At 37.9% G+C, this 17032-nt stretch overlaps 1 protein-coding gene across 8 annotated transcripts in view; it reads left to right on the top strand.

Annotated features, from left to right (window-relative positions):
• The window catches only part of cadpsa (Ca2+-dependent activator protein for secretion a), a 94859-nt gene that overhangs the window by 37276 nt on the left and 40551 nt on the right, over positions 1 to 17032 (top strand). For all 8 annotated transcript variants that reach the window (XM_056734237.1, XM_056734236.1, XM_056734235.1 and 5 more), the window contains exons 8-14: positions 3631 to 3742; positions 4384 to 4520; positions 6348 to 6414; positions 10167 to 10275; positions 10984 to 11196; positions 15848 to 15984; positions 16163 to 16350. In XM_056734237.1, coding sequence (XP_056590215.1) covers positions 3631 to 3742; positions 4384 to 4520; positions 6348 to 6414; positions 10167 to 10275; positions 10984 to 11196; positions 15848 to 15984; positions 16163 to 16350 — 963 coding nt within the window. The remainder of the gene's footprint in view (positions 1 to 3630; positions 3743 to 4383; positions 4521 to 6347; positions 6415 to 10166; positions 10276 to 10983; positions 11197 to 15847; positions 15985 to 16162; positions 16351 to 17032) is intronic.

Raw genomic sequence — 17032 nt, 5'->3', positions numbered from 1 at the left:
TCTATCGTGTTCTGCAGAAGAAAGAAAGTCATACAGGTTTGGAACGACATGGACATGTGTAAATGATGACAGAATTTTCATTATTGGGTGAACTGTCCCTTTAACTGTAAAGGATTTAGAAAGGTTGCATGCTATGCACTCAGCTTTACACATATGCACATAAACATAAAACACTCATATCCACTCTCTCCCTGCTGAATATATACTCAGTTTCCCGGATCAACAAGCTCTCACGTTGTCACAATCACACGCTAGGCATGTTTTTCTCCAGGGCTTGCTGTAATGCTAAAAGCCTGCCGGGTCTCAAGGGTTAAGCTGCATGAGAGGACGCATGAAAGAGACTCTAGAAAGCTGGGAAACTGCTAGTAGACATGCCAAGCTTTACCTGTCTGATCAAACACCTTAAGACTGCGTGTATAGATTCCGACACATCTCTTTAATTAAAGCTTGTGAGCTTTGTGAGCGTTTGTGTGGTAGCGGGAAACAAGGCAAAAGTGAAAGACAAAGTAGCTTTTGTTGTGTGTATTTGGGTCTGATGAAGTTAAGGTGATGGTGTTTTGGGATGCATGTTATAGGGCTTTTCTGGCAGCAGGTTTTAGAAACATTATAGCGATTGAATGATGCATCCACCACACCCCCGTGCCTTCCCGTTGAGCCAGACTATTAAAAAAGAAGAAAATTACAGGGTTGCTGGGTCATTTATCTAACTTGGCATTTAATGGAAAACAACGTCTAGTTTAATCTCAAGTCTCAAGAGAATAAGTTGCATGACCGGTCTAACATAAAAACTTGAATTAATAATAAATCAGGTCCATGACCCACATGTTAATTCTTTTTAGAGAATAATACCACCTATGCAAAGCATACTTTTGGTTGTCCACAGAGGTCACGATCAGCTTAGACCCAGCTGCTATAGCAAACCACACGCTTCACCAGACCACATGCACACAAATAGGTGCTCAGCCAGTCGCACAGGACACATTCCTGTGATCAGAAACTGGCAGACTGGAACAGAACTGACAGGTTTTTAGCAGACCTGATTTCGACATGAACTACAATGACTGAAACATCCATCTGATGCAACAACCAAAAACAAAACAAAGTTTGAAGTCTGCTTTTCGTTGCAAATGATAAGCCATTCAAAGGGAAATGTTCATTGAAATGCAAATGAGTATATAAAATATGTTTCATTCTAAAGCCACTTTTTGTAATGTAGTTTTATTACGTATCTGATACATTAAACTAATTGTATTTATGAATAACCTATATCATTTTAAAGAATTCAAAAAGACAAAAAACTTTTCTCATCTCTATAAGCCTCAGGGTGTGTTGGTCCGATGTGTCACCAGTCCTGTTCAACTGTTGTGGTGGTACTATCGATTATGTAAATTACGTAGCTATTCCGAAGGTTTTTTTGTGTGTGTTATGATACAAGTTGTTGTGAGGACGTCTGGGTTACTCCTGCACTCGTTGTGTGGTTTTAACATGCTGTAGGGGTGACTTATGGGTGGTGTGTATGTTTGTATAGTGTGATATTGCTGGTAAGTGTGTTGGCATAGATCTGATTTACAGCTAGATTAACACAAATTCTCAAAGGGATGGTTTGGCTAATGTAATACAGTGTATATGATTGTAAACTCCTCCACTGCCACCCACAGGCCCTATGAGCACTAGCAGTATGATGCATCTTTTCACACACTTATACATTTACATGCAAATAAATACAAGCATATGGCTTAATTGGTGGCTGCTTGTGACTGCCGACATGTTGTGGGATATTTTCAGTCCTTTTTATGTTCATATGTAATATTTTATAGTTTAGTTTACTTGTACTTTATTTTGCAGCCTTGGTTGAAAATTGATCTTTGGTCTTGCTATACCATCAACGATACGTTAACAAACACAATATCACAGTACGTAACAATACAATACACAACATCCGCCTCAGCATAAATCATTTAAATGTACAAACACTTCAATATTAAGCAATACAACCATAATACTTCTACATGTATTTAGGAAAAGTTCAAAGTTAGAACGGTTTTCATGTGTCTTGTCAAGCTGTGAGTCTTGCACATGCTGTTGGATGACTTTACGTCACTCCTGAGGTTCGGTTTTGTTGGAATTCAACAGACACTGGACTCGAATTACCACAATTAATCTAGAAATGCTTCTTATCTGAGAAGTGGAATGTTATTTAGGGTCTAGTATTTAGCAAAGAAATGTGAGAAGCTGTGAAAAAAAGGTGAGATTAAGATGTCTTTAAAGATCATATCTTTACTTACTGAAACTTTAAGGTAGACACAGAGTCTCCAATGTCTTTGTTGTGGGATCATTGTGTTCTTCCTTGCAAGTGGTCACATAGGAATGACTCGTGGAGGAAATAAGAAAAACCCAGGTTAAGTTTGTGTTAGAAAGTCAAAGACTCACATGCACCTTGATAGCATTCTGCTCAGTGTATGACAGAACAAGTTTCTTTTGTTCTCAAACACACACACAGTGCCAGTATCAACAAACAGCTGTTCAGCACCAGGCTGATGATCTGTTGCCTGATCGTTGTCAAGACATTGTGATGACATTCACTGTGATGTTGGCTTGTGTTTATTTGTGAACGTAAACAACAGCACGTACACGGTCATGTTTACCTATTTAAATAAATGAGATCCAAACCATAACCATACTCCATCACTAGACACGTCCACAAATGTAATTTCACTCTGAGGGCAATTTTGCTAAACACATAAAAATTCACTTATGGTTATTGATGGGATTGATTTGGAAGAATATGTCCTTAGACACAGACACCTGCTGATACTAAACTAGAGTTCACTGTAAGCAGGCTGTGACCGGTGACTGGAGCCTCCATGCGCACAGTACGTCCTATTAAAATGTAGATTTTTTTATGATTATTGATAACACGCTTGCTTACAGCACTTATCATTACAAAACGGTATGTCACAATGGCGTTTGGTAAATATACATCAGACGTCTCCCTTGGGATGCTGACGTGAACACACATACAGACGTTGTCCATGTACCCTCAGCCTCACCCCAGGCATTCTAGAGGGATGCAGGCTCAGAGGGGTTGCCATGGAGACCTGTTTACTGCGCTCCGTTCCCCCAGTGCACTGTGGCTAGATGATTGCCCCCCTTATCTGAAAAAATCACAACACACACCAGCAAACACATGCTTGGAGAGGCATGCATCACACATACTGGTGCAAACATACTAATCCTAATGGTTTAGATTTTTTACGTAAAAAAAAGAGAATGGGTGATCTATTTAGATTTATTTTTTAAGTCCCTATTAGTTTTTGTTACGGTATGAGAAAGTAGGCAGAAGACAGGAACGATGAGGAGGGAAAAGAGGATGCAGGAATAGAAGTGTGGTCGCAAGTCAGCTCAGTATAGCTGGGTTATGTCTTGATGCTACTGTCTCTAACACATAAGAATATTATATGTATTATATTTGCAGTATAGACCAATTGTTGCTCTTTAATGGAGAACTTATTGCAGTGGTTTCAGTTTCAGTAAAGTTTTTCTTGTGATTTTTAAGGTTTTACTTATTGTATGTATTGGTGTATTGTCAAAATTTAAATCTCTTATTTTCTCTCTCTGTTGTTTTTTTAGTTGGGGAACTCAAGGAGACTTCACCACAACTCATCCTCTTCCAGCAGTGAAAGTGAAACTTTTCACAGAGAGTACAGGAGTCCTTGCGCTTGAGGATAAAGAGCTGGGACGGGTCAGACACGCACACACACACACACACACACACACTCACACACGCATGCGCATGTATACACACACACGCACACACATTAGCCCAAACTCACACAGCTGAGTTCAGTTCTGCCATCAGGAGGTGATCTTAACTAATATGATTTTGCAAATCTCTCCAAAATGAGCAGCCCCCCATGTGTGCAGCTGTTAGAATAGATTTATCCACTGCTGAGTCAATAAAGCCGATCTGCTCTGTTCCCCTCTCTCTTTCACTATCACTGATTCTGTCTAACTCTAAACAAATAGCCGGCGCTGACGTGAGCTCTTATGCAAACTATATATGACTTCAAAGTGTAGTGAGCGATAAAGGAAATACTGAGATTGGTTGTGTGATGATGAACAGCAGTGTTGGGAACGGATGTTACTGGTGAGCTGCAGTCAGTGTCCCAGCTGTTTCCTTATTTAGGATCTATAAATAGTATATAAAAAATACAAAAAATGCTTTAGTTCCTTTGATGTAATAAATTTAAATTGTATGTAATGTTACCAGTTATGTTATTAATATTTATATAATTATAATATTGTATTTAAAATGTACCTGTGGTGCGTTCATTACTTACAATCAAAAAAATATTCTTAATCTGCATAATGATGTGATTTCAGGTTGTACTACATCCAACACCCAACAGTCCTAAACAATGTGAACTCCATAAGATGACTGTTACCAAAGGATGCTCAGATGACCTGAAGATCAAACTGGCTGTCCGTATGGACAAACCACAAAATATGAAGCATTGTGGGTAAGTAACTTCTGTGTGCATCAATGCATGACTGAATTACCATTGGCACTCTATTCAGATTTGTAGAATTGAACTTTAGAATGATTCATATTATCTACTTTGTCAGCTCCCCTGTTACTAGATTAAAGATACTTTGTTTTTGTAACACATATTATGCCTCAGCTCTTGTGATCTTATGGCGCCATCTGGTGGACAGAGTAACAAATGTGTGACAGCAGGTTTACAGTGAACTTTTAAAACCTAAAGTAGATTTTCTGCACAATACTTTTTTAGGCAAAAACCTACTGTATGATATTATATAGTATTATTTGCACGTAAGCTTTGTGGTTATTTATATAGTATAATAATATAAAATATAATAGCATATAAAGTAATAACTTACTTTTATGTCTGGATTTACTGAAAACATTTTTCTGTTGGCACAAAGTCTTAAAGTTTACAGAAATAGTGTGTGAAAGCAATTCAAAGGGGTTTTCAGAGCATGTTGATATTTTTATTGATAGGTTTGTTTATTTTAAAACAAGCAAAAACTATGTGTTGATCTACATTTTCCTTTACTATATGTAATACTGTAAATAAATGTTTTATAGAAACAAGTCCTAATATATCTAAATCCTTTATAGATGTTTACTTAAATACGTATTGCTCAGTTGACACCGAAGCTCTGCTCTACAACATACATTTTAGTAGGCCTACGAAGTTTCACTGGACGTCATTACATATTTAACCATCAGGTGGCAGTAAAACTGCATGTACAAATTCTTTATCCTTTCTTTCGTTTCCAACTCGCATCTTTTCTTGTTGATGGAAGCACTTATTTCTCAATATATCGGCATTTTATTTAGTAACAGGTCACCAATGTTTTTATTATTTTATTATTTATTTAATAATGTACACTACCGGTCAAATGTTAAGTATCACTTAACAACAAAAATGTTTTGCATGATCTTAAAAATCTATTAATCTGAGGTGTTTTTCAATGTTTGAAATCACTTTTATAGACAAAATATAATTGTGCCAACATATTAATTTATTTAATTAGAAATTCTTTTTTTAATTATATTTTTAAATGGATTATTTGGACCAAATAATAAATAAAAGCGATCAATGAGAGTCCAGCACAGATAGAAATTCCTTCAGTACTGTATAAAAAGCTTGCCAAGTTGGGACCTCAAGAAGCTGGATGATAAAACGGTTATTGTACAATTCTTTTTTAAAGGGTGGCTACTTTAAAGATGCTATAAAATATAACAAAAAGTTCATTTATTTTGGACAACTACATTTGTGTTATTTCATGGTATTGATGGGTTTAATATTATTCTGAACTATGGAAAAATATGAATAAAGAGTAATCCAAAACGTTTGACCTGTAGTGTTTATAAATATTAATGTATTAATTTATGAGTAACAGAAACAGTCTGTTTCCCTTTTCATACATGATATTATTAGATGATAGTTTTTTAGCTCTTATCATATTTCATTAAATAATTAATCAAATTTTGTCCTTGATTTAAACTTGGATTAACAACCGTTAGACAGGTTGTGAAATATAGTTCTTACATAGTTCTATAGTATTTATATTATTCTATTATTATCTGTCTTGTACTACATATGTTAAGTGTATTTTTATTATTTACATAAAAAAAATAAAAAATACATTGCTATTAATGTAATTACAGTATGCTGTACATATATACAGGATAGAATTCTCTCTCCGTTCATTATGAGTGTCAATAAAAATCAGAGAGAAAAGAAATAGTTGCCCAACACATCCACATGCCATATCGTGAAACTATAATGCAACACCTGATCTGCGTCTGTTCACAGATACCTTTGGGCCATTGGGAAAAACCTGTGGAAGAGATGGAAGAAGAGATTCTTTGTGTTAGTGCAGGTATGTGCTTTATCACCTCAGTGCCACTTCTAATGGAGGCTGTTTCCTCCCCTACCGGTTCTGAGTTTTCATCAAGTGCTGTGCATTTCCATTTTCATTGTGCGTGTCAATATCAGTCGAGTGAAGTACACTGGATCCGTAGTTCATTCTGATCCAGCATTACAGCAACGCGTCAGGTACTTCGCTGAAGCCTTTTTTATTTGTGTCCCCTTTGTGTAAGCTTCAGTCAGCTCGTCTGTGCTGGATTGTAACATGTCTGAGAGCTAAAAGTTGACAGGCGGCCTGACTTAGTAAAGGACCAGCACTCGCAGCTAAAAGAGCCCACATCACACGCCCACCAGTCGCTCGCAGCTACGGCAACAGCAAGTGACAAACAAAAGTCAATACACTGACATGATTTATTTACCTTCGTGTACGTCTGCGTGGGTCTTTGTGCATGCGAGCGAAAAACATTTCGCCGTGCCCTGTTCGTGTTTCAGAATGTCAGTGTGGGTAGGAAAATATGCCGGAATGCGCTTTTTGCGTTTTGGGCATTTTGTCTTTTATTTTGTTGTTTTCACACTCTCTGAAGTTTTTTCATTGGCTAGTTTTTTCCTGATATAAGTATTTACACAAACATCAACACACTTCCATCTGTTTCTAGCCTGGGCTTGTGAACGTAATTGTTAAGGTTGGCATAATTGCAAACCCAAGGATACGTTATGTGACATAAAGGTTTACATGCATGTTTCTGATTGTCAAAAATAAAATTATTAAGAAGGAAATTCTTCAGCATTTACCATTATTTAATTCCAAACCTTTGTGAAACGCTAGAGAGCTTTAGAAGAATAATATTTGGCTAATTAAAAAATATGTCATATGGGTATGAGTACCTTGATAACAGTATCTTATGTCTACAATAAGACGTATAGGCCACTTCACAAGATCCAACAGCACATTTTTTTATTTTTTTATTTTAATTATATATAATCAAATCCTAAAGATATTCATTTAACATTTTGATTTGGTTATAAATGTTCTGTTGGTTGTGTTTCGGTCCTATGTTTGTCCTATGTTGAAACAGGACTTTTTCTGGACCAGTCTTGAACCAGCTTTTATAACATCTTCCAAATTGCTTACTGATGGTGTTATTAACATCACACTAACCTGTTTTGTGATATCCCTGTACTTATTGTGATTATACGTGCATTTATTGCCACATACTACAGTGACCAGGGTTTCGATTGACATTGGAGCGATTGTGTATAAATGTGGGGTTTGTGTTACACGCTGGGTTTGAGTTCACTGTTGCACTATTCATAGATAATTGTTTCACCACGTAGACCATTTAATTCTCCTGTTTGATAAATAATGGCTTTGAATATGAGCCGGCATGTTGCCTTTGGTGACAGTTCCATTTTGTTAGTTAGTGTGCATTGTATTTCTAAACATGGCAGTGTTAATATCTCCTCCTCTATGCATCTGCAGCCCCCCAAATCTTGTGTTTAGTGCCTCTGAGCAGCCATGCCGCTCTCTCTGTAAATTGGAAGCATAAGGCCCAGCATTATGATTCAAAGTGAAGTCTAATTATTTTACGGTTGGTAGGCAATGTGACAAAACAGCGGGCAGACGCTCTGTGCTTTCTTTTTTTCCACATGTCTCCTCTCTCTGCTGCTCCGGCTCAAGCGTGCATCTGAATATGGTAATGCGGTCGAGTGACCTGGAGGGGTAGAAGTGTGCGGGTGGCATCCTGCTTTATATTTCCACCGTTGCATCCAGCCAATACTGCCTGATCGATTTTCACCAGCCCGTCTCTCTGTTTCCGTCCGCAATGCGATTTGCGGAGCATCAACAATAACAAGGTTATTTAAAAGAGCAAAAGCACGCAGGGGTAATCAGAAAGCAAAGTCATTTAAAATCCTTTAACCGTCGGTTTGACAGCGGGTCAATGGCCCCACCGGCTACACGGTGAGCGAGCGCTCCGTCGTACAGCTTCTGTAGCTTTTGACAGGCCCAAACTTTAGCGCCTGAGCGTGTTAGAAAGCGGGTTGATGGAAGAGTGTGTGTATTTGCACGTGGGGGGTGTGTGCCCCAGCGGAGTCCCGAAGGCACCTGGGTGCCACCAAGCCATATCGGGGCCCCGGAGCCAGCCCAAGTGCCCGTCACACACATGACATTGAATTTATCATGTCACTCGAAGACGCAGCTCTCCACAGAGTGAGAGAGGCCTGCCACTTTCAGCAGAGGTGACGGAGGCACTGAATGGGTGTAGCGCTGCGGACGGAGCCGGGGTGTGACGGAGAAAGGGTTGACAGCAGCGTGTCTGCCTGTGTGTAATGTGAGAGAGTGCGTACTTGTGTGTGTATTATGACTGGCACCTAGCTGTACGACTCACATCCAGGCTGACAGTATGTCGTTCCACTCCTCTGACAGTCCTGTTTGATTGACAAAAACCGAAGCCCAAACCCGCCCAGATAGTGACCAAGACAGTCTCCCTCTGAGCACCCTTAATTCGAACCCAGACACTTTTAATACACACAGTTAATAGAAATGAAATACAGTATATTTCTTTTTCTATATTATTTGTTGTATTAAATTTTTATATCTGTCTATGTACAGGTATGAATGTATTTTCTGTCTGTCTGTCTGTCCATCTATAAATGACATATCTGTCTGTCTGTCTTTCTTTCTGTATATTTGTTTATCAGTCTGTCAGTCCATCTATCTATCTATAAATGAATTGTCTGTCTGTCCGCCAGTCCATCTGTCTGTCTGTCTGTGTGTCTGTCCGTTTGTCTGTCTATGAATGAATTGTCTCTCTGTCTGTCTATCTATACAATAATAAATTTTCTGTCCGTCCTTCCATCTGTCTATCTGTAAATTAATTGTCTGTCTGTCTGCCTATCTTATCTATGAATGAATTGTCTGTATGTTTGCCCGTCTGTCTATCAATAAATTGTATGTCTGTCCATCGGTCTGTCTGTCTGCCTATCTTAATGAATTTGTCTTTACGTCTGTCCTTCTGTCTATAAATAAATTGTCTGTCTGTCTGTCTGTCTTATATATGAATGAATTGTCTGTTTGTTCGTCGGTCTGTCTATGAATAAATTGTATGTCTGTCCATCGGTCTGTCTGTCTGCCTATCTTAATGAATTTGTCTTTACGTCCGTCCGTCTGTCTTTAAATAAATTGTCTGTCTGTCTGTCTGTCTGCCTATCTTATCTATGAATGAATTGTCTGTATGTTCATCCATCTGTCTATGAATAAATTGTATGTCTGTCCATCTGTCTGTCTGTCTATCTGTAAATGAATTGTCTGTCTGTCTTCCTATCTTAATGAATTGTCTTTACGTCCGTCCGTCTGTCTATGAATAAATTGTCTGTCTGTCTGTCTGCCTATCTTATATATGAATGAATTGTCTGTTTGTTCGTCCGTCTGTCTATGAATAAATTGTATCTGTCCATCTGTCTGTCTGCCTATCTTAATGAATTGTCTTTACGCCCATTTGTCTGTCTGTCCATCTGTCTATCTATCTATGAATGAATTCTCTATCTGTCTGTCTATGAATTGTCTGTCTGTCCGCCTGTCTGTATATGTCTGCATAAATGATAAAAAAGATAATGTCGAAATGAAATCTTTGAATGCAGATTGTTTGTTGTTTATGTAGAGTTTGGTTAAAAGGTGACATTAGTCTTAAAACAGTGAAGGTCAATATAAAGCTCCCGTTATTGTAGATTTACAAGTGTGTGTTTATATCTCCATGTTCTCTCCAGGTGAGCCAGTATACCTTTGCCATGTGTAGCTACAGAGAGAAGAAAGCAGAACCTGTTGAACTTCTCCAACTGGACGGATACACTGTGGATTACACCGACCCTCAGCCAGGTCACAAAATGCCACAATTCCCATGACATCACAATAATTTCTAATTGTGTTTGCATTGAAATCTACTGGCAACCATATAATCTTCTACTGACCTGCGGAACTGTTAGACCAGCAGGTGGCATGTGTTTCTATAGTTTAAACTCATTTAAAAGCAAGGGATAGGTGACTCATTTCATTAATATTAAACAAACACAGGTAATGAAGTAGTCAAGACCGATTATTTTCAAATTAAAGCATATGAATCCTTGCATAAAACATGCACAGTGGCGTTGGAAATGAAAAACTGAAATGTAGTGTTGATCCATTTAAAGAGGTGATTAGCATTTGAGATATCTTGATAATTTGATTGTTGATATTTAATGAATGAATCAATGGTAGATACGCTCAAGCACAGAATTGTAAATATTGTCACAAAAAATTACATTAAGTTAATTACAACATAAAACTGTAAAAATAAAAAGTTTTTAATCATTTTATATGATGAGTAAATTATTGTATTGGACTAAATTAGGTTACGAAATACAAAAGATGATAACACATTGCAGTCCAGTCAGTAACTTTGACAGCATTCATTCATCTTAATAAGTGATGTTATTCTTTACAGTATCTTCATATTGTCATTTTCATATAGTTTATAAGGATCAAATGAAGCAGAATTAACATTTAGCATGACGTTTCAAACACAAATAATGAATATGTTAAATGCAGGCCTGGATGGCGGTCGGACATTCTTCAATGCTGTAAAGGAGGGAGATACTGTGATATTTGCCAGCGACGACGAGCAAGATCGAATCTTGTGGGTTCAGGCAATGTATCGTGCCACGGGCCAGTCCCACAAACCCGTCCCCCCGACCCAGGTGCAGAAACTTAACTCCAAAGGAGGGACTGCACCACAGCTCGACGCCCCCATCTCTCAGTTTTGTAAGTGTGGAACACTTCCAGTCCACAGATCAACTCCTGCTGATCGCAGTCACACACACGCAGGGCCAGAACTTCATTCATAATGACACAGTTAGCGTTCAGAATATTATTACATTTACATTACCTTGACATTTTTGCCTTTGGCAGATGCTTTTATACAAAGTGACTTACATTGCATCATACTACACAATTGAGTATGCGCAATCCCTGGGATGGAACCCACACCATGGTCGTTGCTAGCACCATGCTCTTACCACTGAGCTAAAGAGAAGCATATTCCATGTCCCATCTCACTATACAATAGAGTCAATACATTTCCATTCAAAGCAACACCTTGATCTTTTAACTCCCTATTTGGCAATTATCAGTGTACACCTCCTACTTCTTATTGTACGAAAGTGAAAACTCACTTGTTTATAAATTGCTTGTGTCTTATGTCCCTTTATGTGCTTTCCCTTTTTTGCCCCTGTTGGGCGCCCCCATTTTCACTACATTATCCCATACCTTTTCTCCTCTTGTTATTATTGCCCATATTAACAAACGTATCAGATCTCTTTTCACAAGCTTTGCTTATTGCACTCTTTGTAAAGGGAGTAGTCTCTTTCTTTCTCTCTGTGCTGTCTTCTACTCCATGCGAGTCTATATGTCATTCTGGTTTGTTCCCTCTTACCCTGCTCTCTTGTAGCCGGACTGAAGGGTAAGTGTTTCCCTGTAGCAGGCACAGATCAGATAAACCGCTCCGGATTATCTGACACAAGCAATGTGCTATTCGCTATTACCCCTTCTCTCTGCAACACGTCCTTATCAGTCTCCTCCTGTTTTGGTTTGAAATACACGCTTTCTTTTATAACACTAGGATGCATGTGAAATATAATTTGTCCAGTTGCATACTTGCCCTCTCACAACATGGCTTCATGGGGTCAAACGCCGCTGACGCAAACAAAGGCGTAGAGATAAAACGCATCCATCTGTTTTCTTCGAGGCGGTTCATTGCCGAAGGAAATCCCATGTAGTTGCAATAAATATTTTAAACCAAACGGAGAGTTTGGTAAATTATATAATTACAGTGATCTTCTTGATAGTAGTTGTTGATTTATTGTGCTAAATGAATTCTGCGAAACTACTGCCGTGTTCTTCACCCTTCAGCAGCTGGTAATTACAATGTTAAGGGTGGCATGCTATGAATAAAACAGCGTATCGGCACCCTGATTATTTCTGGAAGCTATCAGTGGAATGTTACCAAATAACTACTTGCTAGTTCACACCCGCTTCTCTCATTCGTATATCGTCGTGCCACCACTGTTTTTGTTTTTTTGCTCGAGCCTTACGACAGCATCGAATTAAATTGTTGTGGTCGCAGTTTTAAATGTGCGGATTAGGATGTAATCTGACAACATTGGCTGTTTGTGAGTGTTTTCGGTTCTAGAAGAGATTTGTTTTCTTGTTGTTGAAGCTGTGGACCCGGTGTGTTTTGCCCTTCTTGATATTTTTGTATAAATGAGAGTCGGCAAATATGCATCTTGAATATAGATCAGCAGACAACTAGTGTTTTTTTTATCATAATGTACATCGTGTAAGATAAAGTCACAGCGATAGGCTGTGATAAACATGCCGTTAATTGTATAACTAGTAAAACCCTTTTGCCACACACATATAATTCCCCACACAATGTCTTGGTAGTATTTTCTTTTGTTTTACTATAGAGCTACTAACAGTTTAGACTAACATGTTTCTTTCCTCACTTTTGGTAAGATACTGCTCCAGTATTCTGTATGTTAAAGCCATTTTTTTCTATTTTAAAGCCAGGTGCACGGTGATAAATGGGAATGTTTACCTGGTCAGTGACATTTTGAGATTACTGGAGTCTTGTCGACTTGCATGAATGATATAATGGCTTGATAACTATAATAGATTTAAAAGCGGTTTATCCTGGAGTGTTTATTTGGTTATTGGTGAATGATAAAACAGAAACAGTATATTTTCTGATAAACAAAGAATAACAGACACAAATTACGATCTTAATCGACAAATAATATAATTCAATATAATATAATAAATCATTAACAATTTCTTCCCCTGAGCATCTTATTTACTGATCACTCTGAAACAAAGAAAACACAGATGGATGGGGAATGTCAGCTAGGGTCAGGGCTTTTTTAATCAAGTGTGATAAGAACTGAAATAGCGATGGAGCTCTAAAAGTGGCTCACGTATAGACTTGTCTGCAGGCCTGGTGAGGGTGGCCATATTGCTGGAAACGACTTTAAACACAAATTAAATTAGAAACCACTTAATAAACTATGTCTCCGCTGTCACTTCTGCATCCCTCTTTTTCTTTATCTCCCTCGGTCTGTCCATCCCTCACTCTTTGAAGTGTCCATTCTGTCACATGGGTACCCTCGGCTCTTGTTGGCCTAGGGCCGAATCTCAGACTACCCATCCGTCCATTCTGCTTGTCTGTGCAGATGCATGCATATAAAAAAAAAACTAGCACTAAATAGCCCCAAATGCTCTTCACTTTGGACTGTCCAAGAGAGAAGATCTATAAATGAAGAGAAACCATCAATCAGTGTCATTTCTGCTCTGCCCCGTTCGGACAGGGCCGACTAATGTCATTGTGTGTTATTGTCCAGAGATCTCCTCTTGTCCAGTGTCAAAGAGACATGACAAGCTCATATTAAGACATAGGAGAGCGACACAATGTCACCTTGTTGACTTCAGGCTGATTTCAAGGGATCATTCCTCTCGTATTGAAAAATAAACAATAGTTATTGACACGATATAAGTGTCGTGAAAGTTTTATAATAGTAATTTGATTAACGTTTTGTAATGTTTGACACATCATTAAGTCATAAACATGAATTAACATTTGAATATAAATACAGGAGTTTCTGAGAGTGTAAAACTATTGTTTTTGTTTTCTTTCATTTTCTTAATTAAACTAAAAACTATAGACCACTTCACAGGATGTAAACACTGGTCCAGGGTCCAGAGGCACATCGGGTGTTATTTTAATTTATTTTATTTTTTAAATCTTAAAGATAGTTGTTGAACATTTTGATTTGGATGCATATTCAGTTTTGTATATTTTGTTCAAATGTTTGTGGAATGTAAAACCATCGTTGAACCAGCATTATGCCACTCGAAGTGGTCTATACATACAAATTCTGCATTACCATGAAATTTAATGAAAAAGATAAAAAAATTCAGAATTCAAACTTCAAAGTTTCATAACATGTGTAACTTCTTTACTTTATCTGTCCTGTTAATAATGTGAAGTGATAAAGTTAGTTCAAATCAATTATTTCCAAAATCAATTTTATCAGTATAACACTATACTGTATAGTATACAGTAATAAATACACAAACACACATGTATGTATTTAAGAAATATTTATATATATGTATATACACACATATATATATATATACATATAAATATACACGCCACCCATATATATTAATTTAAATCGATGAATTATGATTATTGGATTTCACAGCACTATTAAGATTTATAATGAATGTATTTTCTGTGTTTCAAACTATTTTAATACAATGTAATATACACAATAGTAATACTTGCATAAACAAGAATTTAAGTCAAATATAGATACATCTCATTTGTATTGTACATGAAAAAATAACCGATCTTCAATGCACAGATAAGCAAGTAAAGTAGCATGTAAAGATGTATAACTGCAGATGCTCTGTAGGAGGTGTCTTGTGAATCATACAGTATAGCTCTAAAGCCCCTGGCTGAAACGGGACATTAGAATAAGAATAGCCCCTGACCGGTGGCAGGATTAAGAAACGACCCTGCTTATTTGCCCAGGCCCAGATGTAATGCCCAAGCTTACCGACTGCAGAGGAAAGTGAAAATGTGTTGTTGAATTTATTTAGTCCCTTTAATGGACAATGGCTGGCAGGGGCAGGGGGGCTCTCTCAGTCCAAGGTTTAGAGGCGCTGGGTTTCTTTAATTAGGGTTGCCCTGAGGGGGGGCAGAGGCCTGCAGACCGAGCGATGAATGGGGAGGGAGGAAAAAGCGTGAACGATGTTGTCGTTTGATTAACAAGGCCAGACCGAGACGCTGGCTCAGACAGGTCCTGCTGGATTACAGAGCCAAATAAATCTATTCATAATAATACACTGAAGTATAATGGAACAATGTAAGCAAATATCATAAAAGTGTTTCTTCTAAACTCTAATTGGGACCCTGCAGATTAAGGGAACTGAAATAAAACTGTATAAATATATATATATAAGGTCATATGACTTTTTGTGTGAAGTAGTTTACATAGTCACGTTATTCCTTATGACATTAAATACATTTAATTTACTGTGACTGACCTTGCATAACTACAAACGTTGAAGTAAAATGGAAATTGCAAGCAAATCATTTTTTTTTTGTTTCTTATATACTTCATTCATTCGTCATTGATAACAAAAAAAAAAGAGTCGATTTTAAAATGCATTTGTGGAATGGTAGAATGTACATTCAAGACACTTTGCTATTATGCAAGTTGACAATGACACTTAGTACGCTTCAGTGCTCATGTGCTCAGGTGAATCGTCTCAGGTGAGAGATCTCAGTGTGGTCTCCTTTGACTTTGACGTGTGTGTTCTCTTTCTATACGTACACAAACATAAACAGATGCAGACCGTGCGCAGAAGCATGGAATGGATGAGTTCATCTCCGCTAACCCCTGCAATTTTGACCACTCTTCAATGTTTGAGATGGTTCAGCGGTTGACTCTGGACCACAGACTCAACGATTCGTACTCCTGTTTGGTAAGTGAGCTTTCAGTTCTTTTCAGTTCAGTCAAGACGTCTGGAGATGTCATGTCTAATATCAACCCTGTTACTTTGAACAGCTGTTGAATGTGTGATCTCGGAAATACATAAAAAAAATGAGTGAATAGTCTTATATGCAATGCATTTGTGATATGTATGCATGGTTGTATCTCAGGGTTGGTTCAGTCCAGGCCAGGTGTTTGTATTAGACGAGTACTGCGCCAGGTACGGAGTGCGGGGTTGTCACAGACACCTGTGCTACCTGAACGACCTGCTGGAAAGGGCGGAGAAAGGCTCCATGATCGACCCCACACTGCTACACTACAGCTATGCCTTCTGCGCTTCTCACGTGCATGGCAACAGGTACAACTGACCTCTAACCCTTTTAACCCCTTAATATCGGATTTATTCACCCGGTTCATAATTCATTTTCTCTCTTTACCATTCATTATACACTCACCTGAAGTTCTTCATGTCTACCAAAAATCACTCCATACATTTTCTCAGTCCTCCCTTTTTATTTGTCTATACACCCACTGTCCACACATGGGCAGAAACAAAGGTAAAGACAAAGGATACAAACAATCTTTGTGGCTGCAGACAGGCTCTTTCTCCTCAGTGTGTTGTAGAAACTGTCATCCTCTCTTTCGGGGGCATATAGGTAATAATCCAGAATTGGGATTCCAGAAGCCAAATAGGAGCCCAAATTGTCTTATTACTTGAATTATAGGAGTCATCAGACCAGTGGATTTCATTCCTTGTTTTTGAGATGCACAGTACTGCATATTTCTCTTCTTTAACACACTAGCAGAAAACTCTAGGAACTAGACAAGGAAGACAAAATGGGCAATTGTGTCCCCGGGACTAGATCTGAAAATGATTGTTTACCTTTATCCAAGTTCTCATTCCGTAGGATATTTCATCTTGTACTAAGGAGTTTGTGTGTCATAATATCACGCTAAATAGTACAGATATTCATAACTTTCTTATTTTACCTTAATACTTTGTTGTTAGCATTTATTTTAATAATGGCAATTCAGCAATC

Source organism: Triplophysa dalaica, chromosome 21 (assembly GCF_015846415.1).
Source record: "Triplophysa dalaica isolate WHDGS20190420 chromosome 21, ASM1584641v1, whole genome shotgun sequence".
In the NCBI taxonomy this organism is placed as follows: domain Eukaryota; kingdom Metazoa; phylum Chordata; class Actinopteri; order Cypriniformes; family Nemacheilidae; genus Triplophysa; species Triplophysa dalaica.
Note: the sequence above shows the minus strand (reverse complement) of the source record. Positions and strands in the feature narration are given on the sequence as shown.